The sequence below is a fragment of the Solanum verrucosum genome, unplaced genomic scaffold (assembly GCF_900185275.1).
Source record: "Solanum verrucosum unplaced genomic scaffold, falcon-dt-bn FXZP01000103.1, whole genome shotgun sequence".
Taxonomy (NCBI): domain Eukaryota; kingdom Viridiplantae; phylum Streptophyta; class Magnoliopsida; order Solanales; family Solanaceae; genus Solanum; species Solanum verrucosum.
Genome location: NW_026020048.1, coordinates 8574308 through 8598758, shown reverse-complemented (window position 1 = coordinate 8598758; position 24451 = coordinate 8574308). Strand labels below are relative to the sequence as shown.

General features: G+C 32.3%; 3 protein-coding genes and 1 pseudogene across 3 annotated transcripts in view; all 4 read right to left on the bottom strand.

Moving 5' to 3' along the window:
* The window catches only part of LOC125822265 (probable xyloglucan endotransglucosylase/hydrolase protein 7), a 38304-nt gene extending 22690 nt beyond the window's left edge, over positions 1-15614 (bottom strand). Inside the window, exon 1 of the mRNA XM_049501652.1 lies at positions 15608-15614. The gene's annotated coding sequence lies outside the window, so the exon portion shown is untranslated. The remainder of the gene's footprint in view (positions 1-15607) is intronic.
* Positions 296-3482, bottom strand: LOC125822272 (cytochrome c oxidase subunit 6a, mitochondrial-like). The gene is made up of 4 exons (XM_049501659.1): positions 3239-3482; positions 2847-2953; positions 1499-1541; positions 296-577 (listed from the first exon to the last, which is right to left on the bottom strand). The coding sequence occupies exons 1-4, from the start codon at positions 3354-3356 to the stop codon at positions 543-545; spliced, it is 303 nt and encodes a 100-aa protein (XP_049357616.1). The 5' UTR covers positions 3357-3482; the 3' UTR covers positions 296-542.
* LOC125822261 (tubulin alpha-3 chain-like) lies at positions 4401-6357 on the bottom strand (annotated as a pseudogene).
* On the bottom strand, positions 6809-11571 carry LOC125822251 (LRR receptor-like serine/threonine-protein kinase HSL2). Its single transcript, XM_049501631.1, has 2 exons — positions 8761-11571; positions 6809-7453 (listed from the first exon to the last, which is right to left on the bottom strand). The coding sequence occupies exons 1-2, from the start codon at positions 11339-11341 to the stop codon at positions 7065-7067; spliced, it is 2970 nt and encodes a 989-aa protein (XP_049357588.1). The 5' UTR covers positions 11342-11571; the 3' UTR covers positions 6809-7064.
* Positions 15615-24451: the final 8837 nt, after the last annotated feature.

Here is a 24451-nt window from a genome sequence, read left to right as displayed (position 1 = left end):
AATCTTTTTGGCAAAGAGGGTATTGTAGCACATTCAACGGAGGGCTTGGTCAGCCAAAATAATCACATCCATCCCTTATATTGTACCAATAAGCACGAATCCCCCCTTGGCACAAAGATGCTTAAGACAGGGAGTGATTTACCCCCAATGAGGGACTTCACGGCACAAATCCATATTTAATCAGACCCCAAATGAAAAGATGAAGAAATATAACCCCATATGTCAATAATATCTCAAGTAGATGATACAAATGCATTAAGACATTCAGAATGGGACATTTAAGAGTAACTATGTTGAAAAGAATAACTGGTATGACTTAATCATCCCTCAATTCTTATTTCTTTAAAAATCACTTTGTAAGAAGCAAGAGTATACTGCAAAATACAGATACGCCAAAGTGAAGGCAATAGTTACTTATACTGAAAAGAACCAACAGAAGACATCTCATGAAAATTCAACAGCTTTCACACAACAAATGTGATGATGATACTCGCAGATGGACAGGAATTATTTAAATGCCTTCACAGAGAAACCGTGCAGTTTCAATGGTGCTTGGACTCAAAAAGGCCATCTGGACCTGCATTCACCAAAGGCCAGAGAAAATGGTATTACAACATTGCCTAAGCAGGTAGCAGATCTAAATGCATGCACAAAATATGGCAAACATGGAAATTTCAACATCAGAAATAAGTATATCCTAGAAAGTGTACAACAACATGCTATGGGCCCTGAATTAACAATTAAAATAATACAAATATGCAACATCATGTTTACACTAAAAATGAGGCCTTTAGCACAGGCACTCGAAGCTTTTGAATATCAACCAGCAAAACAACAGATAAAAGCATATGCAGCAGAACATGAAAATTCTGATTTCAACTTCTGACTTTCTTTTCACAACAGACTAAACTAGAAGAGAAATACACTCATTGCATTATCTGCCCAAGTTGCCAACACCACCAGGCCACATAATTATATGGGTTGAAACGAATTACCTGCCTCTTAACTATTGCAGCAAATATCATCAATTCCAAAATAGATTAGGGGACATCAAGGGAATAATTGCAGTTTCTGTACCTAGTTCTAAGAGTCAAGCAATTTTCTTCCTGCTAACTTTATTCCAAATGATGCATATAATACACTAACATAATAACATATAATGTTCTTATGCTCAATTACTTAAACCTTTAGCATCATTTTCCAAGGGGAAAAAGGATCATGTAAAACCAGCCGCACTACTATCAGGTATTCAATAAGGAGAACATTGCCAACCCCTTCAGTACCATTGAAAGCACGCTGCAACATTTTTTAACCCCAATAGGAAAAAAAAAAAAAAAAGGTAATACATCAGTAAAACTATTCTTATCAAACAAGTGCTGAATGCTGGTAACGGCATTGCTACCATCAAAGGTCAGATACAGCCAAACCACCAAGCATGAGTCCGTAAACATGAAATTATTGAGAGAGAAAATCAGAAAATGACTTTTCACATAATTACCCCATGGAAACTCCTTGTTGCGAATGTGCAAGTATGGGTAAGCCTGCAAGCAGAAGGACATAAAAATTAGATGTAACATCAAAACAATCTTCCATGGTGTCATCTTGAAGTAAATAGATTGAGACACTTCACTCGTGTTACTATCATTTTGAAAAAAATCAATACATTCCCCTCCATGCAATCTCAAAATAGCCAAAATGCCAAGGATTGAAATTAGATGTTGGCTTCTCAAAAGTCCAGCTTTTAGTAAACGTTTCTATACGATGACTAATTCTTCAAAACTCCCTTACTACTCATTTCCAGTCCAATTATATGAATTCCATTTTGGGACATCACAAAAATGATCAAACCATTCATAATAATAGTCCTATAACTCCTCCATTGGTTCAAGAATTCAAATTAAAACATAAGAACTATCTTCCGTCATTAAGCCTTCTCAACTACTATTTAAATATTTTCTTCAACGACCACTTATATAAAACATAAGTCAATTATCACATAAATACTTTACCCTTTACATTGACCTATCAAGAAACTAATGGAAATTTTACCAAATATATTGATGTCCTCCTATTCTCTAACTGCCACTCCTTCCTTAGTGTTTCCTACTCCTTCCACCTCTAATATATTGATGCACTCTGTCTTCTATTGTTGATTCATATCTTGGTTCAATAGTTATTTAAATTTTAATTACTTTCTTAATTATAAGTATCTCAAGCACACACAAGCTTATTCATAGTATTTTATTTTCTCAGGAAATGAATGAGATTCTTCATCATGAAGTTATAAAGAAAAAGAGTTCTGTCACAATTCTCCTCTTGAAATTTGAATATAATATGTTAAACACTTAAAACATCTCCCTTGCAATAGTGTTGGTAAAATTTCCCAGCTGCTTAAACCTTGTTTATGACCGTTCATTATGAATATGTGATATATTTCTACACATTGCACTTATTTATCCTGCTTTTAGGTATTATGTGGAATGAAGGATCAAACAATTATTTCCACTACTTGAAAAGAAACAAGTGCATAACCTCTGATAGACAAAACCAATAAGAATTTCCAAAACTAACCTAACATCTGCATCTGAAAATGGATAGATAGACACGTGAACATTGCTTTTAGGTATTATGTGGAATGAAGGATCAAACAATTATTTCCACTACTTGAAAAGAAACAAGTGCATAACCTCTGATAGACAAAACCAATAAGAATTTCTAAAATTAACCTAACATCTGCATCTGAAAATGGATAGATAGACACGTGAACATACTTTTGAATACAAAAAAAAGAAAACTAAGATTATTGGCATCAAAGAGAGTAAAACAAATTCATTGACAAAGCTTACAGGAGGCTCTTCACTGTGAGGATGACCCTTGGAGAGATTAACCACTGCAAGAATAGTGCTGGATATTATTGCAACGTAAGTGATTTTCTCCCATTTAGAAGCTTCCCCTGGCAACAGAAATCGAAGATACACGTTCAATTTAATCACTTCAAGAAAAACGAACCTACTATGCCTCAATCCCACACTAGTTCGGATCGTTATATCAATTCCGCTCAGGCCCATTTTATACTAATGACTTGTCCTATTTCAAGAAAATGTAAATACAATATGCACGCAACACAAGATCTAGAGAAACGCATCAAGAAAACAGAGAGGTGTAGATTAAGGATTAGAAATCGGATTTAATGCAAGCAAACCCTAATCCAAATTGAGAATGAATAAAGATTACATACGGGCCTCTTCTTCGACGGAGGCGTGAGAAGAGAAAGTCCTCTTGGGAGCCGGCGTTACACGAGGAGCGCGGCCGCGGAGGGCGGAGCGAATACTAGATCTGAACATTGCCGTCGCCATTTAGGGATTTTCTTGTTCTCTGTGATGGTGGATTGACTTTTCCGTTTGTGTGCCCTTCGCCTCTGTTATTATTATTAACCAAGTTCTCACGCTTTACCTTCTCGCATGTGCAAAGTCTTTTTAAGGTCCGGTATTTATGAGCCTTACCTTATTGGAATGTTGACGAAGTTTAAGGTGTCGTTTGTTGACAACTTTTTTAAATAGAGATCTGCAGAATTTTATTTTGTTTTTTTGTTTTAAAAATAAAAGCTGGTTTTGGTAATTCTCAAACAGTTATTTTTTAATAGCTCCAAACAAATTTAATTTGAAAATTTAAAAACAATTTTACCAAACTCAATTTTTGCAGAACTGCAAAACAAAATATGTTAGTTTTCTAATAATATTGTTGTTGTAATTTCTCTGAGATATTTAAACAAGACAAGTTCAATTCATAACTTTCACACTAAAAAAATTCATCAAGAGTTTCTTTAAAATCACCCTAGCTCACATTTATAATAATAAAAAAGAAAGACACATATTCCGTTTAAGAGTTATATTTTGTAAATTCTTGATATTCGACGGATCAAGATGTCAAAACTATTGTCATTCTCAAAATCAAAGTGATCAAGTAAAGCAATTCTTCTTCAAGATGAGTTGCCCAATGTTCTTGATAAAGGATCTTGGCTGAGTAATTAATTAACCCTTAATTAATTGCGTAACTCGAAAGGCCAAATCAAGCACAAACTATCGGAAGTCGAGGGCATGTGAAAGAAATTGATAACCAGATATCTGGAGAAAGATTGAATATTGTTCATTTTTTTCTAAATTTGTTCAATCTCTGAGCAATATCCTCAGATATTTTTTCATTTTGTTACAAGTCTGGTAGACCGAAAGAACATTTCATTTTATAAGATCTCATCATTATCACACTTCTTTTTATCTTTCAAAAAATATCATGTATTATTACACAATGAAAAGTTGTATAGTTATCAGATAATGAAATTTAGCATGTACATGTATAAAGTGGAGAGATCTCTTTTTACAACTATTAAGCGTATAGAAAAAACATCTAATGATCCATCATGCTCTCACTCATTAATTAGTATTCTTCTCCTTCACTACCCTCTTCACCTTGCCCATACTCAGCACCCACCTCCTCATAATCTTTCTCAAGTGCAGCTAAATCCTCACGGGCTTCAGAAAATTCACCTTCCTCCATGCCTTCACCAACATACCAATGAACAAACGCTCTTTTCGCGTACATTAGATCAAATTTGTGATCGATTCTAGAGAAAACCTCAGCAACACTAGTGGAATTGGATATCATACACACTGCTCTCTGTACCTTGGCCAAATCACCTCCGGGGACAACGGTTGGGGTCTGGTAATTGATTCCACATTTAAAGCCTGTTGGACACCAATCAACAAATTGAATGCTACGCTTGGTTTTGATAATGGATACAGCAGCATTCACATCCTTAGGAACCACATCCCCTCGATACATTAGGCAGCACGCCATATACTTGCCACGACGAGGATCACACTTGGCCATCATAGAAGCTGGTTCAAAAGCAGTTGTGGTGATTTCTGCCACGGAATGTTGTTCGTGGTGAGCCTTCTCAGCAGATATAACTGGAGCATAAGACGAAAGCATGAAGTGGATCCTTGGGTATGGGACCAGGTTAGTCTGGAATTCATTCACATCAACATTCAAAGCTCCATCAAACCTCAAAGAAGCAGTGAGAGATGAGATCACCTGATTAGAAGTTAGAAAACTCATTACATTGATAAGAGAAACAAAATCATACAAGGGTCAAACGGTTCAACTGACGAGGTATTGTCTGCTCTGGCACCAAAAGCTGGACCCCAAAACCTTTATAGTTAGGCTTGAGCCATTACAAAATGGAGGAGTTGTAAATGTGCCAATACCTGTGACACTAATCGGTTCAAGTTGGTGTAGGTGGGACGTTCAATGTCGAGGGATCGACGACAAATGTCATAAATGGCTTCGTTTATCAAGCAGAACAGCAACATCTGTGTGTTCCAATAGGGAGTGGGTTGACAGAACACTATTGTATGGCTCCACAACAGAGGTTGAAACCTGAGGAGAGGGATACACAGTAAACCCAAGCTTGGATTTTTTACCATAGTCCACTGACAAACGTTCTAATAGAAGTGAACCTAAGCCAGAACCAGTGCCTCCACCAACAGCATTAAAGACCAAAAAACCCTGCAGACCAGTGCAGTTGTCTGCGAGCTTTCTGATTCGATCCAAGCAAAGATTAACTATCTCCCTTCCAACTGGTAAAGAAAAACAAAATAGAACTCTCAAGAGTTGCATCACAACTCACAAGTTCAAAATGAGGGCACAATTGAATAAGGTGCAGAATGTGTACTTGTATAGTGTCCTCGTGCGAAGTTGTTCGCTGCATCTTCTTTGCCACTGATCAATTGTTCAGGGTGAAATAACTGGCGATATGGTCCAGCTCTCACTTCATCAATAACAGTGGGCTCAAGATCAACAAAAACAGCACGAGGAACGTGCTTCCCTGAGCCAGTTTCGCTGAAAAATGTATTGAAGGCATCATCACCTCCTCCAAGAGTCTTGTCTCCTGGCATCTGGCCGTCCGGCTATTAAACACACAAATAATTCAGGATACATTATGGGATGAGAAAAAACTAATTGACGGTATGATTCACTCATTTCTTAAAGATATAAAAAGACAGGAACCGATTAGTTCCACACTTATATAATTTTCATTAAGAACAAATACTCCATCATGAGTTAATGGGCTAAGAAAAATGAATTTATTTATTTTTTATTGAAAGGAGTTTTTCTCGACGTACACCAGATGAAAGATGTACATATTAACATTATTCAAGAAAACTTAAAGAAATGGAGAGGACCTGGATGCCATGTTCGAGGCAATAAAGTTCCCAGCAAGCATTGCCGACCTGAATACCGGCTTGACCAATGTGAACGGATATGCATTCCCTCATCTTTCTCTTTATTGTCTGTGTTTTTTTTAATGGTATGTTTTTTGCAGAATGAACGAGCAATAGAACAATGAAGAAGCTCTTTATGAAGACTTCCGATGATCTCCAGAATTTGAATGCTTTGCTCTGCTCCTCCGCTTCTTCTCTGATTCTACGGAGACATCATAAATAAATGGAGGGACAATGTCTAAAGTTAATGGACACACACAGAATTGTTTTTTTTTTTTAATGAGGAAATATTTTTGTGTGTTTTGAAACAAATTCATATTACCTGTCATTTTTATTTATTTCCATCAACAAATATTTTTTTAAAAATATCTTGAAATCTTCTGCACGTTGGAAAAATAGATCAGAAAGAAGGAATATTCCAACTTTTGACTTTGGGTGGATAAATTTCATTTTGTATTTGTTCATAGAAGTTCTCATCAAATTCCAACAAAAATTAATTCATGGATACAGAATAGAATACTTGTATATGATAGTAAAGTTCATATATTGCAACAAAAACTCTAAGGTTTAGTCGTTACAACATGAGTTTTACAGGGTCAGCAAACTTTTAGTTAAGCTACTCTGTGTAGTACTGGAGTATCTAACAAGGTACTTGTTAAACCACAGCAAGCAAACTAAATCGACCTATGAAGCAGACCTAAACACACCTAATTTCACACATTCTTTTACAGTTTACAATAGTATCAAGTTACTTGAGCAAGGACATGTTGAAACTGTGAAAAGCTAATGGGTTGTTTTAGAGCGAGCGGAGGGGATACCCTTCAGCAACTCAACAACTCTTCTCATGGAGGGCCTATTAATAGGCAATGCTGAAGTGCAAATTAAAGCCACATCGAAAACATTTTTAATCTCTGCATAATTGCTTGCAGATGGATTCATTCTCTGGTCAACTAGCTGGTTCAAATCAAGAATACCACCTGCGCACGTAACAATATGGCCAGTTCCTTCATCTTTCTTAGACGATGTTGCAACCTCTAACACCCACTTGACAATGTCCTTGTTCTCTCCGAAAGAGGAGTCATTAGGCCTTTTACCAGTTATTAGTTCCAACAGTACCACACCAAAGCTATAAACATCACTCTTCTCAGTGATCTTCAGAGTGTATGCATATTCTGCAATTGAAACAAAGGAATCGAGGTTAAGTTTAAACGTGCAGCTGAAAACCTTGGATAACACATGTGCCATCCCATGAGATATTTAGCATCTTCCTAATCGTTAAGTAGCCAAGATCAACTTAACAAACTGTTTTGTCATTGCAACCGGAATGTTTTCTAGTATCAAAAGGCCATCAAAAAAATTCCATCAAGGATATTGGTTTCTGTGTTCTCTCAGTTTTGCAAAGGAAGGGCACATGGGCAGAGTCACAGACCGGATAGTGTCAGCTTTACAAAAAAGATGAAACTGTATGTCCAATCAAAGAGGACTTATGGGAGTAAATAGAATTTAAGATATCGATAAATTAGATAAATAAGTAACAATACTTAGGCACATGTCTCTTTCAATCCTATTCTTTTAGATCAAATCTTGAATATGTTAACAAATGCTAGGTGACAGGACACACATGACCCTCCTATTTTTTATTCTTTCAAACAAATCTTGACAGTGTTAACAAACATTGGGTGACAAAATCATTCAATAATTTGATGTGATCTCAGAATTAAATATTATTACCGGTGTAGAATAAATGGTCATGCCGACTTCAGAAAAAGGGTCGCCCAACTATGCTTTGATTTTACTTTGACAAATCCCAAACGAAACTCAGGATTAAATATTACAGGTGTTAAAACTAAATAGTCATGCAGACTTCAAAAATGGGGTGCCCAATCATTCTTTGATTTTACTTTGACAAATCCCCTTGTTAAACATATAATCAAGCATTAGCAAGCCAAACAAGAATATGCAGACTTCAGAAACAACGTCCAGTTAGAGGAATGAAACTAGATGCTACAATAAAATGGATATTATTAAGGTTTCCAATCTACTTATATGTTTGAATCATCTCCTAAAATCTTCTCTGGCTGAATATATAAAAGAATTTCAAATCAAATCAAATCAAAATTTTAAGATAGTATGTGAAGGTAACCAAAACTTCCACAAAACTATTTTTGGATGTCCTTGGTATGCCAAACGCAAGATATTAAATATCTTTTCACAACAAGTTAACAAAAAAGTTGAACAACAACAATAATTAGGCCCCGATCCCAAACAAGTAGAGGTTAGCATTATGAATTCCTGCTGTCCATACCACTTCATTTATGCCTATCTTCGATCAATATTTTTTTTTTTTAAATAGTCTCCTTAGCACTAGATTTTTTCAACATTTTTTATTGGCAAATAAATTTCTAACAAGACTAGAAAATTTCTAACAGTCATTGGACCTAAAATAAATGGCGAAAAACAATAAGGAATTTAAGCTTACCAGGTGCAATGTAGCCGTAGGAACCAGCAATGTGGGACATGGCTTGTTCACTCTCCTCAGCATCCCGTTGCATTGCCTTAGCTAGCCCAAAATCAGCCACTTTGGGCCTGAAATCCTCGTCCAACAAAATGTTATTAGACTTAACATCTCTGTGCACTATTGCTGGCACAGAATCATGGTGCAAATAGGCCAATCCGTGAGCTGCTCCAACTGCTATGGCAAATCTCCTCGGCCAATCCAATAACAAGCCACCTTTTTCCCCATGTAATACATCTCCTAAGCTTCCATTTTCCATGTATTCGTACACCAATATCCTAAAGTCATCACCAATGCCAGTGTATAGTAATTTGACTATGTTTCCATGTCGGACTCTCCCTAATGTCTCCACCTCAGACCTGAACACCTCCTCGGATTCTCTTTCCCGTTTAGCCGCCCAAAGTTTCTTCACTGCTACCATCTGTCCATTTTTCAATTTGACCCGGTACACACGACCCGACCCACCAGCTCCAATGAGATTTTCCTCTATCAGTGCATCTAACACATCTCTCTCTGTGAAACCGACGCGTTGGAATGCAGTAATTCTCCACACACTTTTACGCTTGCTACGGATTGGTAGCAGCTTACTGGCCTTGAGTAAGACACAAACAAGTGACCCGACAAGTATGAAGGCAAAAGCTGATAAAATACACACCAAGTACAAGCTTACACTTTTGGGTCTTCGGCATTGGGGCAGAGGCTTAAGATCCGGACTGCAAAGATCCGGATTGCCCAGTAAACCTGAGACGAAAAAATCGTTATCAAACCCAAGTGGAACTTTCCCTTCCAGCCTGTTATTTGATACATTGAATTTGTTGAGCTTGAGCTTGCTCAGCTCAGATGGAATTTCGCCAGAAAGCAAGTTTGTGGCAAGGTCTAAGTAGGTTAAGACCGGTAACGTCCCAAGCTCACCAGGAATTTCACCTGTCAATTGATTGTTAGCTAAATTCAATTCAGTCAGGTCATTCCAAGAACTAACTGATTTGGGAATTTGACCCTTGATCCTATTTTGTGAAAGATCAAGCTTCTGTAATGTTTTCAATCTTGTGATACACGAAGGCAACTCCCCTGATAATTGATTCTTGCTAATGTCCATGATCACAACCTCTTCCAAATTGCATATTTCTGCTGGCAATTCCCCGGAGAACTTGTTGCCGGAGATAAGAATTTGTGTCAGGCCTCGAGCATTGGAGATTGAAGCTGGAATTGAACCTTGAAAGTTGTTGTTTCGCAGTTCAAGAAATGTGTATCCATCAAATCCCCAGAAACCAGTTGGTAATTCACCAGAGAATTGATTGTTATAGATACGCACATATGATAGTGAATAACACTGCCCATAGGATTCTGGGATTGGCCCATTGAACTTATTATCAAACAGGTTCAAAATCCTAAGTTTCTTTCTAGAACATAGGTTGGGAGGTAAAGAACCTTTCAGATTGTTGCCGGAGACATCAAACTCATCTAAATCTGAACTTAAACCAAAATTTTGAGGTAAAGTACCTGAAAATCTGTTGTTAAAAAGCTTGAACTGACTAAGATTTGGGTTAAGAGCTAAATTTTCTGAAATTTCGCCTTCTAATTGGTTATCATTGAGATTTAGAGATTCCAATGGCAAATGGGCAAGGGTTTCAGGTATTTTCCCGGTGAGATTGTTCTCAGAAGCGTCAAACCTGGAAAGAGAACCAAGACCGGAAAACATGTCCGGCAATTCGCCTGAAAAATGGTTTCCAAAGAGCTCTATTTGTTGTATGGTTTTGAGTTCTCCGAAGCTTTCTGGAATTTTTCCGGAGAGATTGTTGTTTGCCACATCAAAATTCTGAATAGATTTCAGGTCTTTGATAGAATCTGGAAAATTTCCAATAAGGTTCGCATACCGAGCATAGAAAACTCGAAGCTTACCGAGTCGGCCGATTGAGGAAGGCAATGGACCTGGCTTAAACGGATTTGCAGCAATTTCCAATCGAGTCAACTCGGTAAGATTCGTCAAGAACTCAGGAATTGAACCATTGAGGAGATTGTTAGCTATATTCAGCACTTGTAATTTGGGTAAACGGCCTAAACTTGCCGGAACTTCACCGGAGAAATTGTTTGAATTAACATCAAGGATGGTCAAGTTATCGAACTTGATAATAAACTCCGGCAGCCGGCCAACAAAGAAATTTAAAGAAATATTCAAAAAGTGTAGATGCGAACAGAGTGACCATGAGTCAGAGGAAATGGACTCACCAAAACTGTTATCACCCAGATTGAGTTTCTGCAAAGTCGAAATCCGGCAGAAATCAGCAGGAAAACGACCAGCGATTCCAAAACTTGCAAAATCAATGGACACAACCTGACCGGTTTTCCGATCACACTTAATCCCGTTCCAGCTGCAAGGCGCAATTGGAGCAGACCCATTCCAATCATCAAGCAACCCATTTGGGTCATCGAGTTGGCCGGACTTAACCCGGAGTAAAATAGCGATATCCCGAGGCGATGAACTCGCCGGAACAATGAAGAGAAAAAAACAAACGAGTATCAGAAATTGAAGCTTCATGTAATCCATTGATGACTGAATGAATCTCCCCTACCTCCAAGTCCTTAAAAAGGCAAGAACCGATTAATCATAAACATCTGTAAATGGAGGTTGAATGTTGGGAAGATAAGAGTAAGAAAGAGGTGGGGGGAATTTTTGCATGGATTACAAGTGTAACGGAAGCAGAGTTTAAGGAGAAGAAATAGTACTGAAAGCGTGAAGAGTGTTCACACATTAGAAAAAAGAAGAAGCTAGTACTGGACTCTAATGGCGAAGAACAAGACAAGAGTTACAGTAACTTGAAGCAGAGAGTAATGATAAGGTTTTTGGACTCAAAAAAAATATTGCATAATAAAAATATTTAGTACTCCACTATAATATAGTATGTAGTACTATAAATACAAGGGAATTACTTCTTTTATTAATATTATTACTCTAATTAATTACAAGAGTTAGAAAGAGGGAATGTAAAATCTTGAGTTTAAATTACTTCTTTTATTAATATTACTATTAATTAATTTTCTTAAAGTATGAGTCACACACTCACACTCTTACTTTGACTCAAAAAGAATAAATGGAAATAAAGTAATTAAGTTTTTATCTTTTATTCTTGGAAAAAAAAAATAAGGAATCAAAAAGGAGGATGTATCATTTCAAAATTTGACTATTTAGAATAGTTCCTATATGGCACGAATAAGTAGAAAATTTAGAAATGTGAATGGAATTCTTTAGATTCGAAAATTTTAAATTTTTGGAGACAAGGGTAAGAACTCTTCAACATTACATTATTCGGAATCTAATATTCTTTTCTTACACAAGTTTTAATTGAACGAAAAAGTCTTCTAGAAAAGTTGTCACACTGCTTATAATTTGAGGCTAAGATAAGTTTAGCATATATATATAAATAATGGGGGAGAGGCATAACAAAATGATGCTCCGTTGAAGGTTTATTATCACATTTGGACTAGAATTTTTTGTTATTAACTTATTATTACTATCATATTATATAGAGCCAAAAAAAAGAGAGGTTACTTTTGAAATCTAAAATACTTGTGTGCTCCATCAACTATCAAGTGCACAAAAGATTAGTTTTAATTTGTGTTGTTCTCTTTGGCTTTGTTTTTATTTTCCTGGCAAGTGTTCCCAATTTTAGAAAAATAGTATCCAGCAAACTTGTTTTTCCATGAATATTTGGACATGGACCCGTTAATTAAAGTAATTAGCTAATACTTGCATTAGTTATAATGATTGCTTCATTAAATTGCTCTCTATTTCTCTTTTAAGTAAGGAAAAATTCTTTTAGAGAGTAGTATTACATCCGTCTACTTTTGATTGTCATAGTTTCATTTTTTAGAGTCAAACAATAATAACTTTGACTAACATTTTATGATGTATTTTTTCATCATATTGATATGCAAAAAAAATTGAAATTTATAGTACTTTTCGTATAATTTTTGAATATCTAAATTTTTTGTTTAAAATATTGAATTAATGTAATCTAATTTAACTGTGAAAATTAGTCAAATTGACTTTTGAAAAATGTGACATGACAATTAAAAGTTGGAGTAATATCCATCATTTATTACAAAAAAAAAAAAACTTTAAAATGGATCAAAGAGATATTTTATTAGAATTCGAATTTCTTGAAATAATCTGTTATTTTAGAAATGAAAAACGAGAATTCATTATTTTCCTTTTTTCTATTTATTTATTTCATTTTCCAATATTACTGTAAAAATATAATAATTTCATAAAATTTATTGTAAAAATATAATATTTTCCAATAGAGAATAAATCGTTGTTTTCTGGAATAAATAAATTATATGCTTCATGCCGGCGTCAAATCATAAGCTATATAAGAAAGCCATTACAATTGACGGATTATTATGGAATTTTGTTTAGACTAATATAGTACTAATTTGGTTCCCATATTTGTATTCTTCGATAGATTTAGGAATTTAACTATCACTTCCTAAAACTAGCCAATTGATAAATGATTTTAAACATTATTATTAAACTCATTTTTTCCTAGATTGCATTAGGTAACTTGAGCATTTTAATGACCCGCGCTTTATCTCAATAAATAATACTAACAATAACAATAATTTGGCATTGACATGATGCTGATATCATTGTTGCATCATAATTATCCACAAAGACCACTGATTAAGATATGAATGGTCAGTGGTCAAAGTTAGGAAAAAAGATGATTGTTAAGTCAGTTTTTTAACTTCTCAACTGTTTGATAAATATTAAAATAATTTAAAATAAGTTGAAAGATAATTAAAAATAAATAAAAAAGTGTTTGACAAGGTTAAAATAACTTAAAATAAATTTAAAATAACTTAAAATAAGTTCAAAATCAAAAGTAGGCCTCCCATACATTTTACTTTTAAATTTAAAAATCGTTTAAATTTAACTTTTTATTTTCAACTTTAAAACTGTTTTTTTAAGTCAATCCAAACCAGCTCTAAAGCTTTTTACTATGTAGGATTGGGAAAAAGACAGAAACTCAGGAGTCAAAGTTATATTTAAACACTTATAATTTATTTTTAGGGAAAAAGGACAAATATACCCCTGAAATATCGTAAATGATATGCAGATACCCTCCGTCATACTTTTGAGACATTGGTGCCCCTACCGTAAAAAAACTAGAGCATATATGTTCTACACTCTAACGGAAGACTAAATAGGGACACATGACACAATCTTATCCGTCGATCCGATATTTAATAAATATTTATGGATAAGATTATGACACGTGTATGTCTGTTAGTATAAAGGGTATATATGCTCTAATTTTTGGACGGCAGATGCACCAATGTCCCAAAAGTATGACGAAGGGTATCTGCATACCATTTACGATAGTTCGAGGGTATATTTATCTTTTTTCCCTTATTTTTAAATTCATTTTTTACTATTGAAGTTGTTGTTCAAATTTGAGATATACATTTAAATATAAATATCATTTTAAATAGTTTTTACAAAAAAATATAAGCAATATAATTTCATTAATAAATATTTGAAATTTATAATCTCGCCTATTAAATATATTGTAATTGCATAAAAGGGACATGAGATGTCAGTTGACATTTATTAGGAAAAATTATATAAATACACAACTTAAGATATTATAATCTCTAAAATTGTCTATCATTTAAAAAAATTACAAAAATCTCCTCTCGAATACATCCATATTCCCTCTTGGATACTTGTCTATCCTCTCGGATACGTCCCTATACCCCTCGGATTCATCTCTATCCCCTCTCAGATACATCATTCCCATTAAGTAATGGATACATTCATATGCCCCTCGGATTCATCTTTATCCTCTTTCGGATACATCTCTCCCATTAAGTAATGTATCATTTGCAACGTATCGGACAACCAATGAATATATTTGAAATAACTACAAAATCTGATTTTTTTATAATTAAAAAAATCTTCGAAATAACAGGTAATTAGCCCCAAATGAATTGGATTCCTATAACTTATACTTCATATCAACGGCACTGCAATTGAATTTTAGCATATAATCTTTGGTGTATTAAAAAAAGCATACGTCGAAGTGCAAAGAACGTGATGCTATCTTATAAGTCTCGTGGTACTCGTGATATTCACATATCATAAGAGTGTTGGTGTATGCTTTGATATTTGAGACATATTTTAATTGGACAGACATTATAATTGACGAAAAGCACATCTTCTTTACAATTATACGATTTTTAACTCCATGACTATAGCAAATTCATCTCATTTTTCACTAATAGGTAAAATAAAAAATACTTTTCAACTTTTTAGAAATACATATTCCAACTTATTATGTTTTTTAAGACGTTTCGAAATTATAATTAAAATAGATGGAAGGGGAAATCTTTTCGAGAGACCTTAATCAAGCTAAATCCTGGTTTTGAGTTGTAATAAGTTATTATATCATATTATATTTTTTTCTCAGTTTAAGTAGTATTTAATAAAAGAATTACGATTAAAGTATTATACTAACTAATTGAGAAGTGAGAAGTATCTACAGAAAACATTATCCAGAAATGGGTTTCAAGAGCCAAAGTCTTAAAAGTTGTGTGAAATACTTTTTTCTTCAGTTGTTGTGTGACAAATACTTGTATTATTATTATACAAAGAGAAATGAAGGTATTTTGAAAGAGACAAAACAACTAAACGTCGCCGTGACGAGTAAGTTGATTAGTACAATCTTTAATATAATCTTATACATATAGGCTTTATTTATGGTTTAGCATAGGCATTAGGGTTTAGAAAATGTTAGCGTGAAAGTGGGAGTTCTAATTATATATGCCTACTTTCAGTGAATGATATTTGCCACTACGTTGCTTTAAAAATATTAATTAAAAAAATATTTTTTCAAATGATAAAAATAATCAATTGTATCTTAATTTATTAAAATAAATTATGTTTAATAAACACGATAATTAAAATGAACCGAGGAAGTATTGGTGGAGTAGAAGAAACGGTTCATCTAGAGTCTATCTAATGCTCTTTTTTATTCGTTTGCACGTGTCAACAGTCTCTATTAGGCAAAATTTATACTTTGGAGAGAAGCAGTCATTTTTAATTTTAAAAAATATTGAATTATTTCTTAAGCATGAACACTTGTGTATAGAAAAAAACATTTATCTGCTCCAAAACTACATTGAACTATATGAACAATTGAACACTTCCACATTTATCTGTTTATTAATTTGTAACATATTATTTAATTTGGTTTGTGGGCCTTCCGAAGCTTAGGAACCAAATTCTTGTTAAGCTTAAGTGAACAAGTCGATGGTGTTTAGATTGACTTAAAAGTTAGTCAAACTTTCTTGTAAGTCAGTTTTTGACTTCTGGTGGAAGTGTTTGACAAATATAAAAATTAACTTAAAATAAGTTAGAAAGTGTTTGACAAGGTCAAAAATAACTTAAAATAAGTCAAATTTTTTAATATTTTGACTTAAAAAGTTATTTTAGTTTGACTTTTTTTTATTTATTTAAAAACTACTTTTGAAAGTCAATCCAAACGAGCTCTAAGTTGAGTGACTTTCTAAGTGAATTATTCAATGTTGAGTGATCATCTGAAATATTATCTCATTTTTACTTGTTTAATATTTTATTTTACACACTTTATGATGAATTATAAATAAAACAATAATTTTACTATATCAATCATTAAAAACAATTAATTAATTAATTTGAAAAATGATTATAGTTAATAATAAGAATAAATTAGAAATTAAGTGATGAATTATCTCTTAATTTTAAAAACAAAATAAATTGTTATTTTTAATATAATGGACCAATAAAAAGGAATAAGAGTATCTTGCATGATAAATTGACAATTGGATAGACACATTTCAACAATCACAAAAAAGGGAAAGAAGGGATTGGTAGCTCAAAAGGGAAGTGATAATTAGAACTTAGAAGTAAGTAGTTGAACTATAACAATGACCCCTTCTAGGTTGCTGCTAATCTATCCGTCTAATTTTGTTGCCACACAAGTCAATGATGAATGATCATTTAGTAGTATTATATATACTTTAGTCACATGCTATATCATATTATATCCTATGACTAATACTGAACTTTCAAAAATATTATTTCAGTCATTCTTTTCAATTGTTTATGGGCCAGTTGAATGTTGATGGACCCCTGGCTATGGAGATAGAAACTCTCAAGTCACCTAGTTACTGGTCCTTTAAATTTAATAGTGGTGATCTTCTTTTGACCAGAGTAAAGCACGAAAAAGCTTTTTTTTTAGTTCCACATCAGTGTGGGACGAGGAGAATTTGAACTTTTTATACAGTTTTGAACCATCTTTCTTAATGAGCTAACTTTTGAAATTAAGTTATATCTGAAATCTATTTAACATACTTGGTTTGAACAGAAAATGAGGAAAAATAAAAGGGAAACTTATTTTCTCTTTTAGAGTTTCTCTTCTCTTTTAGGGACTAATAAATTTTAATTCGTAAGAAAAAAGATCTTTCTATTAGTTTATCTTATTCTTCTTGAATTACCACAAAATTAATAAGGTGATGATTCGTTTTATATATATATTTCTCCATTGGTTTTCTTTTCCCAGCTAAAGCAAAAGGAGAAGAAAAAGAAATTTGTACGTTTTGTGTGTCCTACTTCCCAAGCGCATTACAAAGGCAATAAAATCTTTGCAAAATTCTCAATTTTTTAGTGAAGTGTAACAAAAGGTGAATGTGCTTTTGATCAGCCATTCACAATATGCCTGAATGACATGCTTAAAGTACTTTAAAACAAAGACTTAAGTAGTTGTGACTTTTGATAAACAAACAAAAATATCCGAACGGAAAATGACTTTTGCGAAATGATTATTTCATCTTAGTCAAATAATTTAGAAGAAAAAAATAATCAAATAGATGCATCAGACATGAACCATGGCCCATATTATCACTTCTCTTATAATTCTTTAATATCACATCAGCAGTCAATGTTGACTAATAGTGAGCTTCATATGCCTCGTCTTTTTACTCTTCTCTTGGAGTTTAGTACCTATGGCAACGGGTATGATCTAGGGGGGTGTATTCGAACTTCTTCGATATAAGATTGATGATATATGTACTGTATTTTGTTATTATTAGTTTGTATACGATAGATTTCAAATCTCTAAATATAAAACTATATATTGACTTAGAGATTTAAGGGTTTAAAATTTACCTTGAGACTTCAAATTCAAATTATAAATACTATATTTATTTTTCAAACCAAAATATTGAATTCGCTACTGATGGCAAAGTTGGAGCTAGTCTGGGAATTTTGGAAAAAATTCTTGTTTGGATGTGAGCTATTATAACACTAGAACGTGTAGTTAAATTTTTTCCAAAATAATAAAAAGGACAAATTACTTAACTACACTCCTTTACTTACCTTAATATCCATTTATCCCTACTTATTTCAAAATTTTCAAAAATCCCTTATTTACCTATGTATCCCGCATGTATCCCGTGTACAACGCTATGTATCCCACATGTATCCCGTGCACAACGCTATGTATCCCGCTATGTGGAATGTATCAAACCTAATGTATCTCGTGCACAACGCTATGTATCCCGCAAACATCATTTTTAAGGGATTTTTTATAAATAGAAAACTAGAAGGGATAAAATGTTATTTAGTACTTATAAGATGTGGTTCCTATAATTTATAGGATAAACTACCTTATTAGACATACATCACTATTATATATACTAATATTATCTTTACTTTTAAACAATTACATATATTACCACTTTTAGTATTTTATACCATATATTAATATATTATTTGAAAATACTATTAGATACCCACATCCCTTAAAACTATTATTGATTAATTATCTGCTTAAATAACTCTTTCACTCCAAATCAACCACTATCTCTTAATTCTCCCCTCCCATGTTTATCACTCAATTATGTCTCCTCCTTTCTGATTCAAGAATTTCACCTTACAATTTCATTTCAACAATAGTTAATCTACTCTCTTCTTCTCAAGATATCATCACCACAAATTCTCCTGAACCCAAATATTATTTTGTATTGTTCATTTATCACGAATTCCAATCACAATAACTGCTACAGAGAAAACTTTCAATTCATAGTGGGTCTTGATTGTTTGTCTCCGAAAGAAATGGATCTTAGTTTTGATTATGTTATGTTACAGTGCAAAAGGATCAAAGGGAATATTATAGAGAGTTTTTGTTTGCTGGTGTTCTTCTAAGACTTTCTTTGGTTACTGTGATATGGATGCAGTAGTACCAATATTACTTTGATATAGCCCTTGAAACATGTGTATCCAATAAGTAGTAATCTTAATTAAGATCCGAGTTGTATTTTTAGTAATGGGGTATTTGAACATGTATATGTATCCACTATATATTAAATTTCGGATACGTGATTTTTAACAACACAATGATATTAATGATACGACAGACACTCTACAGTCGTGATTTGTTCATAGATTCATGTATTTCAACTACATTTCATATTTAGATACACATAATTAAATGTATATGATTATTATGTATTCGAGATACATGTTTTTGGATATAACGTATGAAATTTAGATACACATAATTAGATGTATATGCTTCTTCTTTTTATATATTCCATATTTAGATACACATAATTAGATGTATATGTTTACTATGTATTCGAGATACATGTTTTTGGATATAACATATGCAATTGATACTTGATACATCAAATTCATACTAGATACATATAAAAGATACATGAAATTAATATTATATATATATATATATATATACATAAAATTACTAGATACGTATAACAAATACATGAAATTAATGTTAGATACTTCTATGATACATATGAATGTACTTGTATGACACTCATGTATCTAAATGTTTAGTTTGTTGGATATATCATATATTGATAATAGATACATCAAATTAATGAATTTATTATTTTAAGAGTAGTAATTTGAAATTAATCAAATTACATTACCAAGATATACATGTTTTTATCTTATATTAATAATATTAATGAATTTACTATTTCAAAGAATAATAAAATGAAATTAATTATCTATGTATTTTGAAAATCCTCAATTACTCCTCTAATTAAGGAAATAAGCTACAACCAATTAATTTAAATAAATAAATTTTGTATCTCAATTTTAAAATTCGACAAATACATGTATCTCATGGATTCAGACTCATGTATCCTAATCATAAAATATGATAGAGGAAGTAATATTTGAAACTATTGGGAATCTTAATAATTAAGACCTAAACTAGTGGGATTTATGTGATTTGCCCTAATTTATACTAATAAAATTCTGCTGTTGATCCCGAATGCTCAAGCCCAATAATAGCTTACGCACAAGTATCCCAACTTGGGGCCCAAACAAAATGAAAAACAAGACTTGATAACCATACAGACAGGTCCTGGATAACATTTCCTATTGGACCAATCTGGGTGAGGGTCATTTGCAATTTTGTCTCTATATTGTGCCAGTCTTTAAATTTTTGCTAACCATAAATATCTTTTTCACACTACGTTTATATTTTTATATCATAATATCTCACAAATTATGTTGAGCTTGTGCCCGATGAGTGTTCGATTGCTAAGGGTAGAAATTAATGAGCAGCTTATTATTTAAAAGGAAAACAGTGCCACCAAACCAAACCAAATTAGTATTGGGTGAGTCATTAGTATTCTCGGTATTGGGTAAAAACCAAACAAAACCAAATTTTAGTTGATCTGTTTTTCTCGATTTGACTTGCATTATCAATTTATAGTGATTTATCAAATTTCTTAGTACAACCCTTGTCTTGAGGGACAAATATAATTTAGCCACCATTAAACTTGTACTATTACTAAAAATCTGCATATATATGAAAACCTTGGCAAGTAGCTTATACTTTCGGCGCTTCACCAAACTCACCACTCTACGGACAAGTATATATTCATGTTTCATCTTCGATCGCTACTAATAATTAATTATGAGACAGTCATCACCTAAACCAACAATAAGCATATATTATATATATAAAGCATTCTTTAATTTGCGGAAGATGATCATTTTATCAAATTGCTAAAGAAAAGTCATCTTTTTAAAATCCTTCTAGAAAAAACTAATAGAGTAGACGCACACGATCGAAATAATAATTGTCCCATTCATATATAGTACCAACATAATTATTCTAATCATATCAGCAATTAATGTTGACTTGATAGCTTCTATTTTTTTTCTTCCTTTTTCTGTTTATGGGAGTTTGACACCTATGTATGACAATTGATATGATACTAAAATTAACGAATTTTTTATCAAAGTAAATCATTATTAAAATTAATTTATCAAATAATATGTTCTTTTGAAATTTTACAAAACTAGTATAAACGTAGTTCACAGTAATGTTTTAAGTTATATTTTATTTTAAAAAAATCAATAACAAAAAGATAAAAATCTAACAGATTAAACAGACATAAAATATGTTTTTTTTTGAAATTTTACAAAACTAGTATAAACGTAGTTCACAGTAATGTTTTAGGTTATATTTTATTTTTAAAAATTCAATAACAAAAAGATAAAAATCTGACAGATTAAACAGACATAAAACGTTATTGTCAACAACGTTTTATAACTCGTTACTCTAAGGCACGTTTTACAACTAAAACGTGACTCACAGTAATGTTTTTCTGGAATGACTGAAAATTAAAAAAACAATCTTGTACATGCCTCATTCAACTTTATTAAACTTTCCACTATTAAAATAAATATATATATTTTACACATATATAGTCACATATATAAATTTCTCTTTTCTTCTCTTTTCATACATAGATAATACTTTTGTAAGGAAAATAAGTTGTGAGGAGGCTTTACTACAATATCAATTAATTCCTTTGTCTCTTCTATTATGATGTAGCCATTATATTTTAATTCAATAACTTCTTTATTGATAGTCTAATATTTAATAACGATAAGAAACCGATTGGTCTAATATTTGGAAGGGATGCTATCTTAGGCTTGAATTAAGAAGATCTCTCATATATATGATTTATTTACAAATTTTGAAATTGAAATGATACAAGACAAGCTCCAATTTGTGTAAAGTCATCCTCACTTTTTTTTTTCTTTTGTTTCAAAAAAAGTATTGTCTATGTGAAAAGAGAAAGAAAAGAGAAAATCATATATATTTCAAATGAAGGTATGTACAAAATATATTTATCCATTTTAATAGTGGAAATTTGAATAATGAATTAGAGATGTACAAGATTGGATTTCAATTTTCACCATTGAGAAACGTTACTGTGAGTCACATTTTAGCTGTAAAACGTGCTTTAGAGTAACGAATTATAAAACGTTACTGACAATAACGTTTTATGTCTGTTTACTCTGTCAGATTTTTGTCTTTTTGTTATTCAATTTTTTTGAATAAAATATAACCTAAAACGTTACTGTGAACTACGTTTATACTAGTTTTGTAAAAAATTTAAAAAACGTATTATTTTATTTTGGTAAATTAATTTTTATAATAGCTTACTTTGGTCAAAAATTCAAAATTAACTCTATATATCTACATTGAATTATTTCTTCTTTCTTTTTTTCGATCGACATGAAATTCCACAACTTTTGGGAAAATTCTTGTTTGAGTGTGAGCTATATATACTAAAGTCCGGAGCCAAAAGGACAAAAAAAATTGTCAAAAATTCCAAAATGACACATCAAAATTTTTTTAAATCAAAAGAGCAAAATCGCTCATGACGAAGCGATTTCCCTCTAACACAATGACGAAAAATCGCTGCCATAGCAGCAATTTAAAGTCAGAATTTTTTTTCCTTACACATCGCTGCAAGGGCAGTGTTTTTCATGCCTAGTGGCTAGTGCTATTATTTTCATGCCTATTGTTAATTATTAATAATATAAAAATGATAAACAAGACAAACAATATACTTAATAAAATTGTTGAAGCATGAGGAAAATTGAATTATATATCATAAATAATAATAAAAGAATATTACATTAAAGGATTTTTTTTTTGAGAAAATCGCTACTATTGCAACGATTTTGAAGAAAAAAAGATTATTTTTTTTGAGAAAATAGCTGCTAAGGCAACGATCTTAGCAACAATTTTTATTTTTTTTAACGAAAGACAACTTTTGTCAGAAGAGAAGCGATTTTGCCCTTTTGTCAGGAGCAATTTTCTTCTGACAAAAGTTGTCGTACGTTAAAAAGAATAAAAATCGCTGCTAAGATCACTGCCTTAGCAGCGATTTTCTCAGAAAAAAAAAATCTTTTTTTCTTCAAAATCGCTACTATAGTAATAATTTTGGTTAAGAATTTTATTTTATTTTAAATTTAATATTCTTTTATTATTATTTATGATATATAATTCAATTTTTCTCATGCTTTAACAATTTTATTGAGTATACTGTCCGTCTTGTTTATTATTTTTATATTATTAATAATTAACAATAGGCATGAAAATAATAACACTAGGCATGAAAAACGCTGCCCCTGCAGAGATGAGTATGGAAAAAAAAATCTGACTTACGGCAACGATTTTTAATAAAAACAAAATTGCTGCTGTGGCAGCGATTTTTAATAAAATAATTATTTATTTATTTTTTACAAAATCGCTGCCCTAGCAGCGATTTTTCGTCATTATGTCAGAGGGAAATCGTTTCGTCAGGAGCGATTTTGCCCTTTCGATTTTAAAAAAAATTGATGTGCCCTTTTGAAATTTTTGACAATATTTTTTACCCTTTTGACTCCGGACTCATATATACTACTAATGCTTGTTTATATAGCTAGAGTATAGTTTAAGGGGGAAAAAGAAGAAGAATAAAACACAAATAGAATTAAAATGGAAGTTCCTTCAATTGAAATGACCACCTAAGTTGTTGTTGCTCTAGAGTCTGGCCCAAACAAAAACTCAATCAAAATCCTGTATCCAACTTTGGGGCCCAAACTCAATGAAAAATCTGACTAGCATAATATTCACTTATTTGCATCTTGAAAAAATATTTCGGATGCGTTAGCATCGGTACGTAGGATGATGTCTTCTAGGGGGCAAATAAGGATAAGTTCAGAACTTTTCTTATACAATACGATACATCATGATACTATTTGTTATATGATCAAATAATAAATATTATGTCACCTTCGAAACACCGTTAGTAAACCACAGCCAGCACCTGAATATAAATATATTTATATCTATCTGCTATCTTATCTTCCATATTCCCTCAATCACTGTCTGTGGTTCACTCCACGTCAAAAGACTATCTTCCAAAGAAAATTACCAAATATTTACTTGTCCATCTCCTTTCAAAAAATGAGTTCGACCTTTAAAGTTTAGATTAGATAGAATGTTTGAGGGACCAATGAGCCACCATGTTATGCTCTTAGCCAGCAAACCATCAACTACTTTAAGAAAACATACGCCATTTTCTTTGGGTACCTACTATATATGTACTTCACCAAACACACCACTTCTATCTAGAAAAACTAGATATTAAATTGGTATTCATGTTTATGCTTTTAAGTCGTTACAAATCATTAATCCGACAGTCATACCTAAACCAATAGCTACTATTCGGTAATAAATATACGTATTAACAAAGCGGCAATTAAGTTATTGTTGTTAATGAATTA

What these genes read in the sequence shown, in the direction of transcription:
- LOC125822251 (XM_049501631.1), bottom strand. Translation starts at nt 11,341, where the DNA reads ATGGATTACATGAAGCTTCAATTTCTGATACTCGTTTGTTTTTTTCTC. An exon ending in CTACGGCTACATTGCACCTG is followed by an intron (nt 7,454 to 8,760) that starts GTAAGCTTAAAT and finishes TTTCAATTGCAG; the next exon opens with AATATGCATACACTCTGAAG.
- LOC125822272 (XM_049501659.1), bottom strand. Translation starts at nt 3,356, where the DNA reads ATGGCGACGGCAATGTTCAGATCTAGTATTCGCTCCGCCCTCCGCGGC. An exon ending in CTCCGTCGAAGAAGAGGCCC is followed by an intron (nt 2,954 to 3,238) that starts GTATGTAATCTT and finishes TTCTGTTGCCAG; the next exon opens with GGGAAGCTTCTAAATGGGAG. An exon ending in CTCACAGTGAAGAGCCTCCT is followed by an intron (nt 1,542 to 2,846) that starts GTAAGCTTTGTC and finishes TTCTGCTTGCAG; the next exon opens with GCTTACCCATACTTGCACAT.